At 44.3% G+C, this 24,034-nt stretch overlaps 1 protein-coding gene across 2 annotated transcripts; it reads left to right on the top strand.

Annotated features, from left to right (window-relative positions):
• The first annotated feature begins 1,795 nt into the window (after window positions 1–1,795).
• Window positions 1,796–22,678, top strand: ASB14 (ankyrin repeat and SOCS box containing 14). Of its 2 annotated transcripts, none has more exons than XM_075833925.1 (9): window positions 1,796–1,911; window positions 4,336–4,388; window positions 6,726–6,857; window positions 9,416–9,574; window positions 10,456–10,701; window positions 14,531–14,702; window positions 17,969–18,512; window positions 20,739–20,892; window positions 21,363–22,678. In XM_075833925.1, exons 1-9 carry the CDS (start codon window positions 1,796–1,798, stop codon window positions 21,539–21,541), a joined length of 1,755 nt encoding a protein of 584 aa, XP_075690040.1. In that variant the 3' UTR covers window positions 21,542–22,678. The 2 variants fall into 2 exon arrangements, with proteins under 2 accessions (XP_075690040.1, XP_075690039.1); XM_075833924.1 differs by having other exon boundaries at window positions 6,705–6,857.
• The last annotated feature ends 1,356 nt before the right edge of the window (window positions 22,679–24,034 follow it).

Here is a 24,034-nt window from a genome sequence, read left to right as displayed (position 1 = left end):
GCCTGCACATGCCGGTACGGCTGAAATTACGGGGATGTTTTCAGGCTGAAACATCCCCGTAATTTCAGCCGTTACGGACCCCCGCCGTGTGAACATACCCTTACTGTTCTTGTATATCTGCATTAGTCATGCAGCCTTGTGTATTTTGTCTTTTGGGTTTTTGTATGGAATATATCCCATACAAAACACAAAAAGCCATAAAGATATCGTATGAAATGTTGTACCCTAAAAAGACATGTTAAACGACAGACCCGTTAAAAGGTGGACATTTATTCTAAGGGAGATTTGTAAACTCAACCAAAGTAATGTTGTTCCTTTATAATGTTTTTTAGTAAAACCTGCCACTTGGTTATAATAGGTAACTGACCTTCTTTTTCTATGGACTAGTTTTCAGAAAGTTTCCTTATTATGTCCAATATTTCTTTAGGTAATGTTTACATCTGTGCAGAGGTGTAGCTAGGGGTTCAGTACAGGGATGCAAAACAAATCTGAGGTCTGAATGGGCCCCCTCCCCTCCGATAAATAGGCCTGATGACAGAGGATTTTAGCAGGAATTCCCCTTTAGAACAATCTGACTGTCAGTGGAGGACTCTGGTCATTTACACCCCTATGTCATCTTCTGCTAGGTCTATATGACATGTTATACAGACATAACAGAAGAGGACATGGGGGGAGTAAATGAGCAGTGTCCTCTACTGATCCCCAATGTGTATCCGGTTTATATAATCTACCTCCCCTACATTATCCTGACAGCCGGGGTGTCCTGGGCGTTGAGACTTCCGGTTTGCGATTGGGCAACAGGATATGGCAGCAGCCTGAGCATTGCAGGTAGTGCCCAGTACTGGCCAAGTCACAGCACCGGAACAGGTGAGGGAGCCGGAGGAGCTCCCTTGTTTCCATGGCGATTAGGCTTGTTGAGGGCCCTGCGTGATGGAGCCGGCCCTCTGCAGAGAACGGTAAAGAAAGCTTTCCTCCTGACGTCAGGGGGAGGGAAGCTCACTGTGGAGCAGTGCCGTGACGTGGAGAGGTGAAGGTCCAGGGAAGGGAGGGTTAGGACGGGGTACCGTGGCTCCGCTTTCCCTCTTCAGCTCAGCATTCACACTCATGCATATAAAGATGCAGGAGGCTGATTTCAAAGTGTGAATATTCCTTTACAGGCATCGACGACGCCTGTAAAGGTGTTATCGCGACCTCTGTTGTTCGCCATCTGGAGCCGTGGTGGGTGGTCTCCAGCATGTATGTGGGCCCAGGGCCGACACCGCTCCTCCGCTAGCTACACCTCTCTGTGCTGCGATCCAATTCCCCTTTCGATCTATAAAGGCGTACAGTAGAAAAGATTTCCCGAACACGCTGTGCAAGGGGCCTTATACAAATCGAAAAACTTACATAAGTGACAACTATAATGCGGGTGGTCCACATGTTCACTCCTAATCAAAATTGACCCAAAATTGAACAATAAAACATAAACCGTAAAATAGTTGTCCTAAACCGGTAGTAGAGTGAACATGAACTAATGCAAATAGCGTGGGATTGTCTTCTGGGGTCAGGTTCTTTATTGTAGGTGTTTGTTTTGCATAGAGATGCTACAAAAAGAAAGACTCTGAACTCTCGTAAAGTAACAAGTTAATATATAGCAATTACTCTAATCCTATACTAGTATAACCACAAGGAGTCAGCAACATGTTGAATTTTAGAAAAATTCCATCATAATACAATGTCCAGTAACATGGAGGGTCAAGATCAGATCATTTCTTCAGTATTGTTCCCCACCAGTGTGAAATCCTGATGCCATAACATGGATTTGCCCTCGTTAAGTGACGATGACGATATTGCGGCTCAATATGTTATACATCAAAGCCTTCAAGAGGTCTACAAAAAGGATTCTATTGTGGAAACCATTAAAAACAACAGGTAATAGTAATGTTTCACATTAATATATTATCACTAAGTCAATACGATCACCATCTGCTGGGCCCATGGCTTCCGCTTTCACATTTACTTTATGAAATTACGCCACGCAATAGATCACATAAATCATTCGGTGTATACTCTATAGATTTCCCAACTTTACCGGGAAAGCTTCTTATTTACTCAATACATAAATTATTATTCATATACACTAAACGTTTCTCCAAAACTGATTCATATAGCGTACAATATATAATCCTTTGCCCAGCCACTACACCCGCTTTCAAACCCAGTTGATCAGCACAGCGAGCTCGGCTGTTTCCTTATTCCCGGCCACCATTCCACTGAGGGCGGACCTGCATCTATCAGACATTTATGGCATATTCACAGGATGTGCCATAAATGTTGAATATAGTTTAAGTTTCAACATGTCATGGTAGGTAGCTTTCATTTTCTTCTTGACCCTGTTGTTTTTTTGTGTTGTTTTTTTTGCCTGATTACAGTGTGCCTTACATTAGGTGAAATATGTGATACTGAACCTGGTAAAACATTACCATAAATATATTTATGGATATGACTTTGACACAAGATTTTATGTTGTATGTGGATTTGGGCATGGTCTGTTTAAAAGGATTAATATTCATAGGTAATGCTCTCTCTATAAACACTGTTCAGCCATAACATTAAAACCAGCTGCCTAATATTGTGTAGGTCCCTCTTGTGCTGCCAAAACAGCTCTGAGCCGTCGAGGCATGAACTCCACAAGACCTCTAAAGGTTCCTGTGGTTCCTGGCACCAAGACGTTCGCAGCAGATCCTTTAAATCTTGTAAATTGTGAGGTGGCGCCTCAATGGATCGGACTTGTTTTTCCACTACATCCCACAGACACTCAATAGGATTGAGATCTGGGGAATTTGAAAGCCAAGTCAACACCTTGATCTCTTTGTCATGTTCTTCAAACCATTCCTGAACAATTTTTGCAGTGTGGCAGAGGCCATTATGTAGCTGAACGAGACCACTGCCATTAGGGTACTGTTGCCATGAAGGGGTGTACTTGGTCTGCTGCAATATTTAGGTAGGTGGTACATGTCAAAGTAACAGACACATGAATGCTAGGACCCAAGGTTTCCCAGCAGAACATCGCCCAGAGCATCACACTGCCTCTACCGACTTGTCTTCTTCCCGTAGTGTATCCTGGTGCCATCTCTTCATGTACACGCAGCCTTCCAAATGATGTAAAAGAAAACATGATGGATCAGACCAGGTCACCTTCTTCCATTGCTCCATGCTCCAGTTCTGATTCTTACTTGGCCATTGTAGGTGCTTTTAGTAGTGGACAGGGGTCAGTATGGGAAATCTGACCAGTCTGTGGCTACTCAGCCCCATACATCAGGCTGTAATGCACTGTGGGTGTGTTGACACCTATATATCATAGACAGTATTAACTATTTCAGCTATTTGTGCTATAGGCGCTCTTGTGGGATCGGGCCAGACAGGCTAGCATTCGCTACCCTTGCACATTATTGAGCCTTGGGCAGCCATGACCTTGTCGCCGGTTCACGGTTTGTCCTTCCTTGGTCCACTTTTGTTAGGTACTTACCACTGTATAACGGGAACACCCCACAAGATCTGTCGTTTTGGAGATGCTCTGACCCAGTCAGCTAGCCATCACAATTTTGGTCCTGTCAAACACGTTCAGATTAGGGCTGGGCAATTAATTTAAAAATAATCGAAATCAAAATTCAGCGCAATTAATCGGCGTCATCTTGCGTATTTTGGTTTTATAAATTATTTTTTCTAAACTGTATCTGCATCTTCAGGACACAGATACAGTTGAATCCGATGGTAGAGCAGGAGGCCATAAGGTCCCTGCTCTACCATTCACTATGTATCGCTGGATGCGAGGCAGTGACGTCATGTGCAGCTCGGCGCAGAGGAGCAGAGGGATCTCCTCCACTCGCCATTGGAACGGGGTTAGGGGAGTACGTATATTATTATTTTTATCAGGCACTATTAGGGGCAGCTGTGGGGGCAATATACAGTGTGGGGGCAGCTATGGTGGACTTTATACTGTGTGGAGGGCAGTTATGGGGGCATTATACCATGTGGTGGCAGCCTTGGGGTGCATCTTACTCTATGGGGGCAATATATTGTGGGGGGGGGGCAGTGTCAGGGGTTGATTTGATTTAGGTCATAATTGTTCAGCCCTAGTTCAGATCCTTTACGATTGCCCATTTTTCCTGCTTCCAACACAATTTCACAATTTTAAGAACTGACTGTTCACTTGCTGCCTAATATACCACACCCCTTGTCAGGCGCCATTGTAACTATATAATCAATGTTATTCTCTTCACCTGTCAGTGGTTTTAATGTTATCACTGATCGGGGTGTTTATTAATAATAATGATTTCTTTTTGACTTTGCCAGCTCCTGCTTCATGAGTTATGAACATGAAACGATTGTAGCGGCTATTCGGGTTGGTATGTATCAATACACATGACCGATTCCTCTACGACATGGTCATCATATACTGTATATAGTATGACATTCTCGTATTCAAAATTCAGAGCAGCAAGGTCATACAGGTGATTTATACATCTTTATTTTAAACTTGTCTCAAGGGGTGCCGAGAAACATTTGTTTTTGACCTCTGTGGAGTTCCTAGTGACCATACCGCAATCAATGTGGTCCTCCTGACATGTCTAATTGACATATGTTATCAAAGAGGTTGTCATGGGCCAGTGGTCAGCCGATCGCCGCAGGTACATCTCCTGGTGAGATAGTCCAGGGAAGCTGCGGTAGCCACACTTTTCCCCTATAGCAGTAGTATTACATGGCCCGGCTTGCTCTGCCAGCGCATGAGATTTTTTTTTTGTTGGCAGCTCTCTGCTATGACTAATATATGGGGCACCCGAGCCCCATCTATGATGAAACCCCCTTTATAACATGTCATAGTAGTGTTCATACTCAATGTGTTGATGTAGAAAACACAATAATCTTTAGCCTTTTGGCTTCATTAGTTCCTAGTGAATTAAAAGACTTTCTGATACACGATCAATAAGTAAACTCACAAACATCTTGAATATGGCCGCCATACACATCATTGTATAAAAGTAAGGCAGTATTCAGAGATTTTGAAATCGTGGCATGCTCCATCGGATGCCACATATCAGACCTTACTCTGGTGCATGTCATCCCGCAAGGAACTATAAAGCACGCAATACGATTGTGGGCATGCAGCCTTAGGGCCAGTTCACACGTTGCATAAATACTGCAGATTTTCCACAATGGAATTCGTTGCGGAAAATTCGCAGCAAATACAGTAGCAGCAAAGTGGATGAGATTGAACAAATCTTATCCACGCGCTGCATAAATACTGAGCGGAAATTAAGCTAACCTTACATTTGAGATTTTGGACAGCCGATTTACACCATTTTCTGCAGACTGTCAGCGCCTTCTGGTGACACGAAAAAGCGTGACAGACCACAGACCAATATCTGTGGAAGTATTTCATCTGCCATGCTGGATTTTTTGGGTCGTTGTCGGGTGCAGTCTTTGGAAAGTTGTTCATATCAAACAACAGATCTGCATCCCATCAATAGAAGACCAGACCACAGTTCAAGGCAGAGATCAATTGGCAATTTGTTGTTTTAATTTATGGTGATGTCACCCAGAACGACAATCTTCACACGTAAACGACATGTCATTCAGAAAACGGGCGCCTGAAATCCCCGATGTACGGCCAGCTTTACTGTGAGTGACTGTTCAGGTCCGTGGTACAGATCCATAAATTGGATGAGATTTGTCAATGTATTTACGCCAGTTTTCTAGTGTAAATACAATAAGGGTATGTGCACACACACTAATTACGTCCGTAAGTGACGGACGTATTTCGGCCGCAAGTCCCGGACCGAACACAGTGCAGGGAGCCGGGCTCCTAGCATCATACTTATGTACGATGCTAGGAGTCCCTGCCTCTCTGCAGGACAACTGTCCCGTACTGTAATCATGTTTTCAGTACGGGACAGTAGTTCCACAGAGAGGCAGGGACTCCTAGCGTCGTACATAAGTATGATGCTAGGAGCCCGGCTCCCTGCACTGTGTTCGGTCCGGTACTTGCGGCCGAAATACGTCCGTCAATTACGGACGTAATTAGTGTGTGTGCACATACCCTAAGGGTATGTTCAAACGCTTACTAAAAAACTTCTGAAAATACGGAGCTGTTTTCAAGGGAAAGCAGGTCCTGATTTTCAGACTTCTTTAAGCAACTCACGTTTTTCACGGCCGTTTTTGGAGCTGTTTTTCTATAGAGTCAATGAAAAACGGCTCCAAAAACGGCTCAAGAAGTGACATGCACTTCTTTTTATGGGGCGTCCTTTTACGCGCCGTTTTTAAAAACGCCCCGTCGGAACAGAATGCCGTTTTTCCCATTGAAATCATTGGGCACATTTTTGGAGACGTTCTGCTTCCGATTTTTCTGCCGTTTTTCTGCCGTTTTTCTGCCGTTCATGGCACGAAAAATGCCTGAAAATAAGCCGCGTGCACATACCCTAACAAATATGGCGTTCTGGCTACCATGTTACGAAGCCCCTGCATTGCAACACTTTTCTAACTACATTAATCTGTTGCACGCTGCACTGGGGGAGAGACCTGCGCATTGTTCGCATTGTGCACGGGCATTTATTATCTCTCCCATCGTGTTTTTATGACTGATGGTCTGCTGGTCATCATGCACACACTGTTAATCTTCTAGTGTCACAATTGGTCTTAATATCACGAGAAATTCATTCATTCAGTAGAACTTGATTTACTCACAGGTGACGAACAGACGTTAAGAAAGTTGTGCGTCCACCAGTCAGCATTTCAGGAGGCGGATGATAGAGGCTGGACTCCACTTCATGAGGCTGCAGCTCAGGGAGATAAAACTATCCTGGAAATAACATTCAAATGTGAGTGACTTTATTAGTGCATTTTATGGATCAAATGGCTCACACAGTGCAACGGATCAGATCCAGATCAGATCATTCTAGTTTTCACATGTGACATCTGCCGCCCAACACTGTGTAAAACCAAGGCCTTATTTAGACGGACGTTGTATACGTCTATGTGCTGTCTGTTAAAACAACGGACAGCACACGGACCTATGCAATTCCATGGGGCTTTTCAGAAATGCGTGATACTTCACACAGCATGTTTGCGCTGCATGAAACTCACTGCATGTCCTATTCTAGTCCATTTTTGCGGACCACGCGCCCATTGAAGTCTATGGGTGCGTCAAAATCACGGACAGCACGCGGACGTCATCCGTGTGCTGTCCGTGTTTCAAGCAACAGTTGCTAAGGAAAGGCTGAGAGAAAGATAAATAAAGAACTGTGCACCAACACTGCCATAAAGAACGGATACCACACGGAAAAACAAACACTGATGGCACACACAACTGCAACGCATGAAAAACGCTGCGCTTTTTTCGCACGCAAAACGGACACGTTCGAGTGAATCTAGCCTAAGGCTTTTTTATGTCAGTGTTGAAGCACATTTATTTATATACTTTCTCTCAACATTTCTTTAGCAACTGTTGCGTGAAATACAGACCGCACACGGATGACGTCCACGTGCTGTTCGTGATTTTCCCACACCTATAGACTTTAATTAGAGCGTGGTCCGCAAAAACGGACTAGAATAGGACATGCAGTGAGTTTCACACAACGGACACATCCTGTGGGAAAAATCACGCATGTCTGAATAGCCTCTTTGAATTGCATAGGTCCGTGTGCTGTTCGTTGTATTAACGGACAGCACACGGTCGTATAGAACATTCGTCTGAATAAGGCCTAAGGGCTTATTCACATGAACGTAGTATACGTCCGTGTGACGGCTGTTAAACAATGGCCGTTGCACGGACCCATGTATTTCAATGGGGCCGTTCATATGGCGTTTTTTACGGTCGTTTTGGAGCGGTTTTCAATAGAGTATGAAAAACGTCCCAAGAAGTGACCTGCACTTCTTTTTCACGCCCGTTTTGAAAAAAAAAAACGGCCCATCAGAACAGAACCCCGTTTTTCCAATTGCAATCAATGGGCAGATGTTTGGAGGCGTTCTGCTTCCGATTTCTCTGCCGTTTTTCGGGCGTTTACGGCCCGAAAAATGGCCGAAAATGGGCCGTGTAAACATACCCTTAGGCCTGATTCACATGAGCGCTGCGCATCTCGGACTGACGTTTTTCACGTCCGAGGTGCATCCGTGCTCAGCGCTGCGGGACGCAATGTCACGCATCCCCCATAGTTGAGAGTCTATGGAGTGATGCGTGAAAAGATAGGACATGTTCTATTTTCTCACGGACCCTTCACACGGTCTGTTGAAACAACGGCTGTGTGAACGGCCAGATTGAATTACATAGGTCCGTGGGACGGCCGCTGTTTCAACGGCCGTCCCACGGACGTTTAACACGTTCGTGTGAATCAGGCCTAAGAGTGAAAGCTCATCCAGAGTATTTAGAAAATTAAGCCAAATGGAAACACAGTGGACTTTGGGACCTTTTACATAAGAATTAAAGAGGGTTGTCCATTAAGGTATATGCAAGTAATAGAGGGGGGTCATTTTATGAGTCAGCATGATTGGGCTGGCAGACCCAGTCCGTCCATGTATTACGGCCGTTGCAGAGGAAGTGTCCAGCCAGACACTGAGTCCCCTGGCAATAACAGCTGATCATCGGGGGTTAGAGGAGCCAGACCTAGAGTGATCAGCTGATCATTGTGCCAAGTTCCATATAAAAAAGGGGTTGCTTTCATCAGACAATTCTTTTAAAGGTTTAAAGCTGAAGTACCCAACCTTTAGTACTGTAGCTAGTGAGAAACTGTATAGTATCTGCAGATGCCAGCAGCTGGGGACCCACATCCAGATGGCCCAAGAGCCACAGATAGCTCCCGAGTCATTGGCTGCGTTTTGCGAGGCGTCAATTACGGCCGTAATTTGGAGCTGTTCTTCATTGAAGTCAATGAAAAACGGCTCAAATTACGTCCCAAGAAGTGTCCTGCACTTCTATTTTACGAGCCGTCTTTTGACAGCGACGCGTAAAATGACAGGTCGTCGGCACAGTACGTCGGCAAACCCATTGAAATGAATGGGCAGATGTTTGCCGACGTATTTGAGCCGTGTTTTCAGGCGTAATTCGAGGCGTAAAACGCCTAGTTTACGCCTGAAAATAGGTCGTGTGAACCCAGCCTTACCCTTAATCACACTTGTCAATTTGTAAAAAGTATGGATTTACATTTTTGGTTATTTCCAGGCGACTCCGCCAGAACTGCTCAGATCTTAGTAAACATATGTATATGATTTCTATCCTGGATGCCATTTTCTCTCAGACTATGTTCCTCATAGACATTGATTATGAATGGGGAAGAATTTTCACGCAGGCCAGGAGATGTCTGAAGGCCGGTTTGGCCTAGGTTTTGGATACCAGACGTTATATATTATTTATAAGCAGTTTTGTTCCCTCATCTTGCTGCAGCCTCTAACTATAGCGTTTGGGAGCAGGAGACCCTGAAAGGTGAAACCCCCTTGTTTCTGGCTGTTGACCACTGTAGACTGGACAATGTCGGCTTCTTGTTGTCAAACAGCTGTGACCCCGATGCCAAAAATGACACAGAAGATTCTCCAATGGTCATAGGTAATTCTTCACTGTTGAATAGGAATTTGCAAGATGAAAATACTTACAGAACACATCTTAAACACTTAAAGGGGTTTTGCCAGCCAGTAAAAATTGATGACCTATCCTCAGGATAGGCCATCAATAGCTGATGGGTCGGGGTCCGACTCCCAGGACCCCCGCCGTTCAGCTGTTTTGAAGGTGGTTCAGAGCTCATACGAGCGCTGCTTCCCCTTCATTTCTTCTTGCTCACTGTGAATCTTCAACACGCATTTAACGGCGATTCACAGGTATTTCAGCCTTCTACCCTATTCACTTTAATTGGGGAGAAGGCTGCAATACCTGTGAATCGCCGCTAAATACATGCTGAAGATTCACAGTGAGCAAGAAGAAATGAAGGGGAAGCAGCGCTCATATGAGCTCTGAACCACCTTCAAAACAGCTGATCGGCGGGGGTCCCGGGAGTCGGACCCCGACCGCGACCCATCAGCTATTGATGGCCTATCCTGAGGATAGGCCATCATTTTTTTACTGTCTGGAAAACACCTTTAATTCTGCTCAGACTGAGACTTGGATAGCCTATTTTCCAGTCCAATGTACATAACACTTAATCACTGTATAATGCAAAGTTATGTACGTTTTTAATATCCTTTGTATTTCAATTTCTCACCATTTTCAAGATCTCTGCTTGCTGCTTTTGAATGACAACATTCTTGTTTACATCCAAAGGCTGAACATACTACTTGTTATAGCTGAAGGTTTGCTACAATGTATCTAGTCCAAGCAATGCTCTGAGCTAAATACCTGGACTCCAGGCCGACAGCTCTCACCTACAAACCTCAGTGTAGGAGAGAGACTGGTGAAGCCTGATTGTGTGTAAATATATTGTACTCTCTTTTCAGCAATACGCCACGGATCTTACGATATAGTGTCTATTTTACTGCGTCATAATGCAAATGTAAATTTAGCATGTGCTGATAACCGGACTGCTCTCCACGAGGCGGCAAAACTGGGGCACAAAGACATTGCAGGCCTTCTACTTCGTGCAGGAGCTGACCAAGACTATGCCAGTAACTTTGGACTTACTCCTCTGGCTCTGGCTGCACAGAATGGACATACTGATGTGATGGAGTTACTCATTCAAAAAGGTACCTGACCGATAAGGCTAAGTTCACACGTAGCAGATTTGCAGCAGAAAATTTCTGCAGCAAATCCTCTGCGTGTAAACAAAGCGTAAGTGTCTATAACGTCCAGGAGTTCAATGTTCCCTGTTGTTCACGCTCTCCATGAAAATATAATAGAGCACAGTGTGGTTGTCTTATTAGCCATATAAATGCCCTGTTCTTGCTTTGGTGGTGTTGCTGGGGTCTTAAAAGATCAGGGACACAATCCCCAAGACATATGTTTTCCCCCTCACAAAAAAAAATATATCGGAGGCAGCATATCTATAAGGCCAGATTCACACGAGCACATTACGTCCGTAATGGACGGAACGTATGTCGGCCGCAAGTCCCGGACTGAACACACTGCAGGGAGCCGGGCTCCTAGCATCATAGTTATGTATGACGCTAGGGGTCCCTGCCTCTCTGCCGGACAACTGTCCCGTACTGAAAACATGATTACAGTACGGGACAGTTGTCCTGCAGTGAGGCTGGGACTCCTAGCATCGTACATAACTATGATGCTAGGAGCCCGGCTCCCTGCACTGTGTTCGGTCCGGGACTTCCGGCCGAAATACGTTCCGTCCATTACGGACGTAACATGGTCGTGTGAACCCAGCCTTAGACTACGACCCCTATAGCTACGCCACTGTATAGCATTAGGTAAGGCTACTCAGCAGACGACATCACACATGATATGTGTGATACTATCTGAGCAGCCAATGTAATCCTGTTAAGGGGGTTTTACACAGGACAATTATCGGGCAGACGAGCCTTCGTATAATGCTCATTGCCGATAATTACCCTGTGTAAACAGGGGAATGATCAGCAGATGAACGAGCTCGATCATCTGCTGGTCGTATCGTTTTAAAAAAGTGAAATATTATCGTTGTCGGCAGCACATCTTGGTGTGTAAACAGGGAGACGCACTGCCGACATGATAATAATGTATGGGGACGAGCGATCGGAGTAACAACCGCTCGTCCTCAACCACAGCTCCGTGTGACAGGAGCAAACGAGCGCCGATCAACGAGTGTCGGCCAGTGTAAGGGCCTTTAGAATTATATACATTGGTTTAGAAGACAGTAGCACACATAATAGGCTTAGCTACATGGCCCATCAGACAGTATTACACATGGTAGGCTCTGATACGGGGCCCCAGCAGACGTAGCACACATGATAGGATTAGATACAGCAGATTAGCAGACACACATAATAAGACATCGATACAAGCCTCAGCAGACCGTATCACACATGATCGGATCAGATACAGGGCCCCAGCACACAGTATTCATATATTTACCCGTCTTGCTCCTGAGTCGTGTACTCATCAGCTCCAGACGCAGCGCTGGGTCCTGACGTTGTGCACGGTGCACGTAACGTTGTGACGCTGAAAGGTGTCAGGACTCAGCGCTGCACCCGGCCCAGACTCAGGAGCGGGGAGGGTAAGTACACTGTTACTGTCGTTTTCTACATAGGACCCAGTTACCGCAATAACTGTGGATAGACGTCTCCCCAGGCTTCAGGGCCTGGTTGCAATTGCGACCTCTGCAACCCTGGGAGAAACTCATGTTCTGTACAGTGCCCGAGACGCAGGAGTGTATACAGAGTACTCCGGGAGAAGGGCTGTGGGAATAATCATGTCATGAACACACAACTCAATCGGATACTATTAGTAGCACGGCCTAACAAAAATGAAAATGCTGCAACTGACAGAGCGAAGGTGTGATAAAGAAAACCTTGTGAGCACTGATGTTCTTTCTTCTGCCTGAAATATGCTGTTCATGAATCCGAGTAATGAGTCTTTGATCTCGGTTAACCAGAACGTTTGTCTGTAATTGGAAAGAAGTTTAAAAGATGTAAATGTTTTATTCCCATAGGAACATTTGCAAAGAGATCTGACAATATTCTGGATGTCGGTCTGCGTCTATTAAGTGTATAGTGTAACGCCGAGAATGTATCCAGTAGAATAAAGAATATATGATACAAACTAAAAAGATTAGATCAGCCCCAACTCTACTTCTCCCTATGACGGATTTATGTCATTGGAGTTCCCTATGGACAGTACAGGTTTCTATGTGAATCAGTTGCAAGGAGGAGTGTTGGGACTGCTGTCAAGATAAAAGATAAGGGGCTTGGTTGTGATTGCAATCTCTACTGTAAATCCCATTGGTTTTATTGTAGAGTTAGACAATATATGGCATCTTCTAAGGAGACGCATCACATGAAGTTGTTGCCAGGCAGGTGTTTTCTAACAAAACGTGCTTCCCAATCATTCAGATCCTATAGTTCCTGTATCTTGTCGGGAACGTATACAGTTAGGTCCAGAATTATTTGGACAGTGACGCAAGTTTTGCCATTTTAGCTGTTTACTAAATCATATTGAATATACAGTTATATAATCAATATGGGCTTAAAGTGCAAACGCTCAGCTTTAATTTGAGGATATTCACATCCTAATTTGAGGAAGGGTTTAGGAATTACAGCTCTTTAATATGTAGCTGCCTCTTTTTCAAGGGACCAAAGGTAATTGGGCAATTATCTCAAAAGCTATTTAATGGGCTGCATGTTCTATTCTCTCGTTATTCCATCATCAATTAAGCAGGTAAAAGGTCTGGAGTTGATTCCAGGTGTGGCATTTGTATTTGGAAGCTGTTGCTGTGAACCCACAACATGAGGTCAAAGGAGCTCATGCATGTGAAACAGACCATCGTTAGGCTGAAAAAAATGAAGAAATCCATCAGAGAGATAGCACAAATGTTAGGAGTGGTCAAATCAACAGTTTGGTACATTCTTGAAAAAAAAGAGCGCACTGGTGATCTCGTGAACTTCAAAAAGCCTGGACGTCCACGGAAGACAACAGTGGTGGATGATCACAGAATCCTTTCCGTGGTGAAGAAAAACCAATTCACAACATATAACCAAGTGAAGAACACTCTCCTGGAAGTAGGTGTATCAGTATCTAAGTCTACCATAAAGAGAAGACTTCATGAGAGCAAATACAGAGGGTTCACCACAAGGTGCAAACCATTTATCAGCCTCAAAAATAGAAAAGCCAGATTAGACTTTGCCAAACAACATGTAAAGAAGCCGCCCAGTTCTGGAACAGCATGAAACGAAGATCAACCTGTACCAGAATGATGGGAGGAAGAAAGTATGGAGAAGGCTTGGAACGGCTCATGATCCAAAGCCATCACATCCTCTGTAAAACATGGCGGAGGCAGTGTGATGGCATGGGCATGCATGGCTGCCAAAGGCACTGGATCACTGGTGTTTATTGATGATGTGACTGAAGACAGAAGCAGCCGGATGAATTCTGAAGTGTTCAGGGATTTACTTTCTGCTCAGATTCAACCAAATGCAGCAAGGTTGATTGGACGTCGCTTCACAGGACAGATGGACAATGACCCAAAACATACTGCGAAAGGAACCCAGGAGTTTATAAGGCAAAGAAGTGGAATATTCTGCAATGTATGTTGCCCAATAAATCAGATGGGGTATTGACACAATATACATATTACATACACAATAATGTGTGCAAACTATCATTATAATAAAAATATACCATGAGCATGGAAGGGAATAGACTGCGCCACACACCAACTTCAGCCACGGGCAACCCTATTGTTAATTCAGGTCATCCTTCCTACAACACCGGGGTCAGGCTGCCATTCTGTGATTGCTGGGAAAAGATAGAATAAGGTAGATGCTATAGATCAGAGGTCTGATGGGAGCCACAGGTAGGAGACCACTACCATAGTCTTTTTCTCGCATAGTGTCTGTCTATTTATCTCTATTCTTCATTCTTCTACTCTAGGAGCCTGTGTTTCAGCACAAGCCTCGGACTCCGCATCTATTCTATTTGAAGCAGCTGCGGCTGGTAACCCAGATGCTGTATCTCTGCTCTTGGAGTATGGAGCAGATGCCAATATACCAAAGCACTCTGGTCACTTACCTATACACAGAGCGGCATACCGAGGGCATCTCTTGTGAGTACACATTACGCCTTCTCTTTATTATGCATTTGCGCATTTTAAATGGAATAATGCCACTCTTGTCTAATGGACAATGTCTGATATTGCACCTCAACAAGTGAATGGAGCTGAGCTGCAATACCAGAAACAGTCCCTGGACAAGGGTGGCGGTGTTTGTGGTAACCACATTAATTATTCTAATGTGTTATTGACTCTTGATCCCAGGTACCCACTTCTCTTTGTGCCTCTGCAGGGGAATCAGTTGCTTCTCCTAGAGGGAGAACAAGATAATATTGCGCTCTCCAAGGAGAACAGGTCTATTCTTGTGTATATAGTTATACTACCCCATTGTGTATGGGCACTAATAATAGTTCCCTGTTATTAATGGTATTAATATTTTATCTTTATTAGTGGCTTAGTGCCCTAGACAATCCCTGGTGGCGGGTGGTATGGTGCCAAGTACCTGGGGTCCAGTGGTCACTTTGCTGCCTCTAGTCAGTCTATAAGATGTTGATCACCTGAAGATTCCTGTTCTTGTGCCAACCGTTATATCAAAAACCATTGCTGGAAAGTGAAAACATTCTTAGGGTATGTTCACACGGTTTAGCAAAATAGGTCTGAAATTACGGAACTGTTTTTGCCTGAAAACAGCTCCTGATTTTCAGATATTTTTTAACAACTTGCGGTTTTCGTGGCGTATTTTACGGCCGTTATTGGAGCTGTTTTTCAATGGAGTCAATGAAAAACGGCTCCAAATACGTCCCAAGAAGCGACATGCACTTCTTTTTCGCGGGCGTCTTTTTACTCGCCGTATTTTGACAGCGACGCGTAAAATTACACCTCGTGGGAACAGAACATCGTAAGACCCATTGCAAGCAATGGGCAGATGTTTGTAGGCGAAATGGAGCCGTTTTTTCAGGCGTAATTCAAGGTGTAAAACGCCCAAATTACGTCTGAAAACAGTGCGTGTGAACATACCCTTACTGTTATGTGATTTCTCCTGCCGATCGTACTAGATGCATTGATTCCTTGCTTGCCTATGCCCTTCTCCACACAAGAATCACAATGTAAAGTGTAAGGGGACACATGAATATCAAATGTCATGGGAGGAAATAAGGATTGGTCATATTAAAGTCAGATCCAATAGTAAAAAGTAGAAAATCCACACTCCCACACAACCTGCACTCACCATTCAGTAGAATTTTCATTTAATGTTGCGGCAGGCAAACAAGGGCAGTGTGGATGTGGAGCAGAAGCCTACGGCCACTTCAAGTGTACCCACGTTTTGTTAAAGTTAGATCCCTTGTTCCTTCAGTGTTTGGCAGCCACTTATCTATGCCTCCCTATGGCAAAAAATATGCAATAAAATAAAGTGCATGGCCAGCTTTAGACCTAGACCTCCGAGGCAAACACTGAAGGTATGTTCACACGCTTTTTAAGCAACTAGCGGTCTTTGCAGCGTTTTTTATGGCCGTTTTCTGAGCTGTTTTTCTATTGAGTCAATGGAAAATGGCTCCAACAATGGCTCAAGAAGTGACATGCACTTCTTTTTACGAGGCGTTTTTTTACGTGACCGTTTTTGAAAACATCTGCGTAAAAAATGCCCCGTGGGAACGGAACGCCATTTTTCCTATTGAAATCAATGGGCAGATGTTTGGAGACGTTCAGCCCCCGTATTTTTTGCCGTTTTTCGGGGGCGTTTGCGGTCCAAAAAAATGGCTGAGAAAATAGACCGTGTGAACATACCCTTATTGCTGGTCACCTCTAACACACCGTAAATATGGTAGCAGATCTAGAGCTTTTCAGTGGGGAGAAGTTTCATTGAATAATGTTTGGGTATTAGGGTATGTTCACACGGCTTAGCAACATACGTCTGAAAATACGGAGCTGTTTTCAGGCGAAAACCGCTCTTGATTTTCAGACGTTTTGGTAGCAACTCGCGTTTTTCGCTGTGTATTTTACGGACATTATTGGAGCTGTTTTCCAATGGAGTCAATGAAAAACGGCTCCAAAAGCGTCCCAAGAAGTGACATACACTTTTTTTGGCGGGCGGCTTTTTACGTGCCGTATTTTGACAGTGACGCGTAAAATTACACCTCGTGGGAACAGAACATCGTAAAACCCATTGAAAGCAATGGGCAGATGTTTTTAGGCGTATTAGGGGCGTTTTTTCAGGCGTAATTCGAGGCGTAAAACACCCCCTACTTACGTCTGAAAATACTGCGTGTGAACATACCCTTTCTGTTACCCAGCACAATAACATGTAAGGCCAGGGGGTTTTCAGGATATGAGGCAGATGAGGTTGCAGAGGCATAAAGGTTTAGGCCGGATTCACACGAGCGAGTTCAGTCCGTGATATACGGTCCGTATGTCGGCCGCATTTCTCGGACCGAACACACTGCAGGGAGCCGGGCTCCTAGCATCATAGTTATCTATCAAGCTAGGAGTCCCTGCCTCGCTGCGGGAAAACTGTCCCGTACTGTAATCATGTTTTCAGTACGGGACTGTAGTTCCAGAGAGGCAGTGACACCTAGCTTGATAGATAACTATGATGCTAGGAGCCCGGCTCCCTGCAGTGTATTCGGTCCGGGACTTGCGGCTGACATAGGGACCGTATATCACGGACCGAACACGCTCGTGTGAGTCCGGCCATAGGGTAAATTCTCACACTGCAGATTTGTTGCAGAATTTTCTGCGACTGTCACTTTTATCTGAAAGATTTCTGCAAGAGCCAATGCGCATGTTGCGGAAACAATCTCATTTCAATGTATAAAACAGATATTCAGTCGAAGAAATTTCTGCAACAAATCTGCCGTGTGCAAACGTACCCTTAAAATAAAGAAAACTTTGTAGTATAGTCACCTTATTAATGGGTGCTCTATTTCCGTGCTGCGTATATGTGACGTCAAGTCACCGAGCAGGACAGGGACAAAATGTAACCATGGCGGGCACTGATTGGCTGCATGGATGTCACGTCCTTTTATTGCCTCGGAAGTAGCAAGGATCGGGAACCGTTGGCGAGCTGGAAGCGGCTAAATTCAATAGGGTAAGTTTTTTTTTTTTTTATATTTACATCTCAACTCCCTGCAGCCCCAATCTTATATAATCATCTATCATTCATCTTACACCCATCACAACTAAAGTGCAGTCCGAATAGATCCTTTGGGAGGAGATGATATTTTCATTATGTTTCAGGAATGAACAGATTTCACATGGTCACATTACATCTAGTCATTTACTTGGATGTCCTCAGGTTAAGGTCTTCTGTCTCTTACGTGCAGGGCTTTACGGATGCTGATCCCAGTCACTGACATTACGGTCATCAAAAGAAGTGGCATCAGTCCAGTTCACTCAGCAGCTGCAGGAGGACAACCCGAGTGCCTGGATCTTCTCCTCAGATCTGGTTTCGATGTAAATTTCATGCTGGCGCAAAGGGTTCGCAAGGGATACGATGATGAGAGAAAGTCAGCCCTGTACTTTGCAGTTTCCAACAGTGATATTTCTTCCACTAAGCTTCTCCTAGAGGCCGGGGCTCTTCCCAACCAAGACCCAGTCAACTGCTTGCAGTTGGCTCTAAGAATGGCCAATTATGAACTGGTTGACCTGTTGCTTCGCCACGGGAGTAACGTAAACTATGTCTGCAGAGTCAACCCTTTACATTTCCCCTCGGCCCTGCAGTATGCACTCAAGGATGAGGTCATGCTAAGGCTGTTACTGAACTATGGCTACGATGTATATAAATGTTTTGAGTGTCCTCATGGAAAAAATGTACATTCTATACTTGGATATGAAGGATGGACTTCTACCGTTATCAAAGATACTATGGTATTTATTACATTCATATGGTTGACTTATCCAACACATTGACATTTATTAATACGGTAGCATTGATAAGCAGGGGTACAGGAAAGCTCCCAATTAACGGTAAACAGATCATCCAAGTAAAACATAAGTTTCTTCTATTAGTATGGCAAAAAGTACGTGGACACCTGACCATCACACCTATATAGGCTTGTTGGACATCCCATTTGTAAACCATGGCTTAGGTCACCTTTTGTGGCTATAACAGCCTCCGCTCTTTCTGGGAAGGTTTTCCACAGGATTTTGTCGAGTGTGTTTGTGGGAATTTGTGCCAATTCAGACAAAAGAGCATTTATGAGGCCAGACACGGATATTTCATGAGAAGGTCTTGCTCACAATTGGCGTCCCGGGGTTATGGTCCGGTCTCTGTGTAGCCATTCGAGTTCCTCAACACCAGGCTCATCACGTCATGTCAATTATGGAGCTCGCTTTGTGCACAGGGGCCCAGTCAGAAACTGTTGTCACAAACTTTGAAACACGCAATTGTCTAAAATGTCTTGATATGCTATCGCATTAACATTACCTTTCACTGGAACTAAAGGGCCAAACCCTAAATAACAGCCCCAGACCATTATCCCTCCTCCACCAAAACTTATAGCAGTTACATTCAACTAGGTAGCGCTCTCCTGGCATTCGTCAAACCCAGATTTGCCCATCAGACTTCCAGATAATGAGACGTGATTCATAACTCCAGAGAACACATTTCCACTGCTCCAGAGTCCAGTAATGACGTGCTTTACACCACTCCAGCCGACACTTGGCATTGTGCATGATGATCTTAGGCTTGTATTCAGCTGCTCGACCATGGAAACCCATTTTCTGATGCTCCTCATGCACAGTTCTTGTGCTGATGTCACTTCCAGAGGTAGTTTGGATCGCTATAGTGAGTGATGGAACACAAGATAGGAGATTTTTACGTGCCAGGCACTTTAGCATTGCCGGCCCGCTGTGAGTTTGTGGCAGAGTTGTTACTCCTAGAGAACAGAACTTCACAATAATATCACTTACAGGTGATCAAAGTAGATCTAGTAGGTCAGAAATTTCTAGAGCTGACTTGTGGCAAAGGTGGCATCCTATCACAGGGTCCACGTTTAAAGCCACGAATCCTTACAATACAACCCATACTACTTAGTATCTATGTAGCTTGCATGGCTGTGTGCTTGATTCTATACACCTTTTTGCAATGATCGTGGCGGAAACAACTAAACTAAATATTAAGGAGGAATATCCACATACTTTTGGCCATGAAGCATATGTTCTATGAATATGTATGAATATGTAGAAGAAGAAAAATATCTATGCTAGGAGTCCCTGCCTCTCCGTGGATCTATTGAAAACATGATTACAGTATGGGACAGATGTCCTGCAGTGAGGCAGGGACTCCTAGCATCGTACATAACTATGATACTAGGAGCCCGGCTCCCTGCAGTGTGTTCAGTCCGGGACTTGTGGCCAAAATACGTTCCGTCCTTTACGGACGTAACATGCTCGTGTGAACCCAGCCTGAAGTGGAAGCATTTAGGAACCACAGAAACTCAGCCACGAAGTGCAGACCACGTAAAGTTACAGAGCGGGGTCGCCAAGTGCTATAAAAGTCGCCAACGCTCTGCTGACTCAACAACTGCAGATTATCAAACCTCCTCTGGCATTAACAGCCGCACAACTGAGCCCAGGGAGACTTATGGCATGGGTTTCCATGGCCGGGCAGCTACATGCCAGTCTTACATCACCAAGCACAATGCCAAGCGTCGGATGGAGTGATGTAAAGCCGCCACCACTAGACTCTGGAGCAGTGGAAACGTGTTCTGTGGAGTGATGAATCACGCTTCTCTATCTGGCAGTCTGAGGGACTGGGTTTGGTGAATGCCAGGAGAACGTTACCTGCCTGACTGCTTTGTGCCAACTGTAAATTTTTGTGTAGGAAAGATAATGCTAAAGGGTTGTTTTTTTTAGGGGTCGGCCCCTTAGTTCCAGTGAAGGGAAATCTTGATGCTTCAGCATAACAAGACATTTTGGACAATTGTAGCTTCCAACTTTGTGGGAAGAGTTTGGGCTCTGCCTTTTGTTTCCTAGCAGGACTGTGACCTCACAAATTCTCTTCTGGATGAATGGACAACAATTTCCACAGGTACATATATCATAATCTATTTGACCAAATCTCAAATCTTCCTGTCACTTTCTCATTCTTAGTTTTGTGAGGTCATCACTCTGACGTGGCTCCGGCACCTCTCCGGGCATGTTGTTCGGGTCATGCTGGACTATGTTAGCCAAGTGGAGTTTTGCTCTAAGCTTCAAGACACACTTGTAAAGCAGAAGATCTGGCCTGAAATTCACTCCATCTCAAGTAAGTAACACACAACAGATTGCAGCTACCCGTCCCCATGTTTTCCTGCTTTACCGAAATTTCCAGACACAGCGCTGTAGTGGGTAGGAAATCTCCAGGAGAGAAGGCAGCCCCCCGTCATAGGAGTCATTATACTGAATAGCGCATGTGGGCTTCTCAGTCATAGGTACGCACTGCCAATCGTTGCGACCCCTATAGGACACCCCACAGTTTAGGGAATGTTTTCTATTGTTGTTTATTTATTTTATTTTTTATGAAAAAAAAAAAAAAAAAAAAAAAGAAATAGGAAGAGAACATGAAACTCCCTAATGCTATTGAGAACTAACAGAAAGCCATCTCTCCCTGGCACTGGACAGGCTGGTATATTGATGGCAAACTCATAATGGTTGTTGCAGGAATGGTAAATTGAAGGGGGGCGGGGGGTAAAAACATTGTGGGCAGAACATTTCCAGTTTCCTTCTGTTTTTCAGCCAATCCGCGCTCCCTGAAACATCTGTGTCGTCTGAAGATCCGGCAGTGTATGGGAAGACTCCGCCTGCGCTGTCCAGCTTTTATGTCATTTCTCCCTCTGCCAAACAGCTTGAAAAATTACATCCTGTACAAGGAATATGATCTGTATGGACAGGGGAACTTAGTACGGACCTGGTAACGATCCACCATTATAAGGGAAGATATTTGTGCTTTCTTCTGACTGCGGAGAGGAGGAGTAGAAAAGATTCGGCAGGGGGAATTCCTTACTCCTTAGGCCACATGCACACGATGCATATTACGTGTGTATTTGCCGCGCAGATTTTCTTGCTGCAAATCCACAGCACAATACAGTACCAGCAAAGTAAATTCAATTTCAAGTAATCTAAGCAATGCAGAATTGTTCCAGGAGTGCGATGTCCTGCAGTGCAGTTTCTAAAGTTTGCGGCATGTTAATTTTTCTTGCGTTTCCGTCTCAGAATTGTATTTGACAAGTTTTTAAGAAAAACGCATAAAAATACACAGGCTATAAGCACCAAAATGTAAAATACGCATCTAAAAACACAGTATTAAGTGCGGTTTTGGCGCGGGTTCTCTGCATCAAGTTCCGCAACGCGTGCCTGTGGGTCTATTTGACTGACTTTTATTGATGATTCAGTCATATTATTCTCAGGAAATTATTTGATTGGTTATAACATCGGAAAATAAAAAAAGCTGCCTTTTATTAATGTCAATTGGTACATTTGTCTTGTTGGTGGAAGCCGTGCAACAAGCCCGTCAGTGTTACATTTCAGTTTCCTTATAAAGCACGCTATACAATAAACGCTTTTTGGACAACCACTTTTTAACTTTTATAATCGGTCAATCAGACCGGATATAAAAATAAGTACGGTGGCGTTCCAAAGTCTAGGACTCCCATTGTTGGGCAGAACAAGGGGTGACAAACCAGTTCTCTGCACTGTGAACAGGACAATCAGAAACAGCCGAATAAGCACGTTCAGTTTACTTAGCTCCCATTCTATGTAGAGTGACAGCGCATGCCTATCCTATTCTCCGGCCGAGAACTAGGCTTTGTGGCCCCTTTTTCTTGGAAATAGTGGGGGTCCGAGATGTTAGACCCCAACCGAACTCCCTTTTATTACCGATCTGATGGACAGGTTATTAAAGTAAAGCTGCAAGCATTGACTGAATGTTGGAAGTAATCATGTTATTTAATGAAAAGTACATTGGAGGAGGAGATTTGGTGGTCGGTGCTGATGGTTGCGTACAGTTTACATATATGTATTTATTGCCTCATGTTAATAAAAACTCTAAATTGCTTTGGCAAGATCACTACATTTCCTATTGACCTTAACATTAATATGGGCAGCTGGGAAATGCTAAAATATTTCTATTCAATGCACTTAAACTGGGGAAAAAATATCAGCCACGTGCAAGAGCAGCTCTACACTGTACACAGCCTTGATCTGGTCCAAAAGGGACACTGCAGCATCTTCATATAATGGAATCTGTCAATTTCGCTAGAGGACGTGCTTAGAGCAGATTTAGTGCTTACTTAAAGGGTTGTTCCATAAGGGCAATCCCTGTCCATATCAACATAATAGAGGAGGGTCCACTGCTATTAGCCAGAGTGGAAAGCTGGTGTAAACAGTGGCTTCCGCTCTAGTGAACTAATTTTAATATGCGCCACGCAATACCACTTTTGTCCAACAGTGGCTGCTTCAGGAGAAATGTGTGTCAATCTAAAGCTTCCAGACCCAAATTAAGATAGGGCGACCCCTTTGCAACTGCTTATAGTTTATTCTGAATGTGAGCAAGGATATAGTAAGATGGTGACATGAGATGTGATAGGACATATGCTATAATAGCCATAGCTCCGTATCATAACCATCTGCAAACAGGAGATGCGCTGTAGCTGCGACATAGTAAACCAAGGAAAATGGAATCATAGAATTTTAGTGTTCAAAAAAATAAATCCACAGAGTCTGTTTAGTAAAATGCTTTCTTGTGCCATTACCACATAACAGATACACAGAACTTCCAAAAAGGTATGACAGGTTCTTAAAAACTCCACTTCAATCACAAGGTGTGGTCGTAGTCTTAGGGCACCTGGCTTGGAGGACAGAGAAATGGGCACAATTGTCCATAGTGGTAATATAACACCTGTACCCTTATCATGGAGGCGATCTGTAAGGGATTGTCCAAATCCAGCTACTCAGTGCATGGAAAGGAAAGTAGATGCATGGTTAGTGCATACAAACTAGAGTCCATTGTAAATATGCTCAATTATATTGCTATTCTATTTAGTACTGCAACTTACGGGGCAGAATGTGTCTTGTGCCTCAATGATGTGACATCATCTATATATAGGATCAGCCAACCCATTTTCTACCTGTACTTTAAAGGGGTTGTCCACTACCGGACAACTGATGACCTATCCACCAGATAGGTCATCAGTACATGATCTGTGGGGGTCCGACACCCGGAACCCGCACCTTTAAGCTGCTCCTGCTGCCACCGGACATCCATGCCGGAAGCAGATCGCTCTGGTCATGGAATAGCGGCAGAGCTGCAGTTCGGCAGCACGACCGCTATGCAATGTACGGAGCCAACTGCATCCGGCTCTTTACATTGTATACTGTGCCATAACATCCGGTGCCCGCAGGCAGCCGGA

Source organism: Rhinoderma darwinii, chromosome 7 (assembly GCF_050947455.1).
Source record: "Rhinoderma darwinii isolate aRhiDar2 chromosome 7, aRhiDar2.hap1, whole genome shotgun sequence".
Classification (NCBI taxonomy): Eukaryota; Metazoa; Chordata; class Amphibia; order Anura; family Rhinodermatidae; genus Rhinoderma; species Rhinoderma darwinii.
The sequence above is the reverse complement of the archived record's forward strand: the minus strand, read 5'-3'. Positions and strand labels throughout refer to the sequence as shown.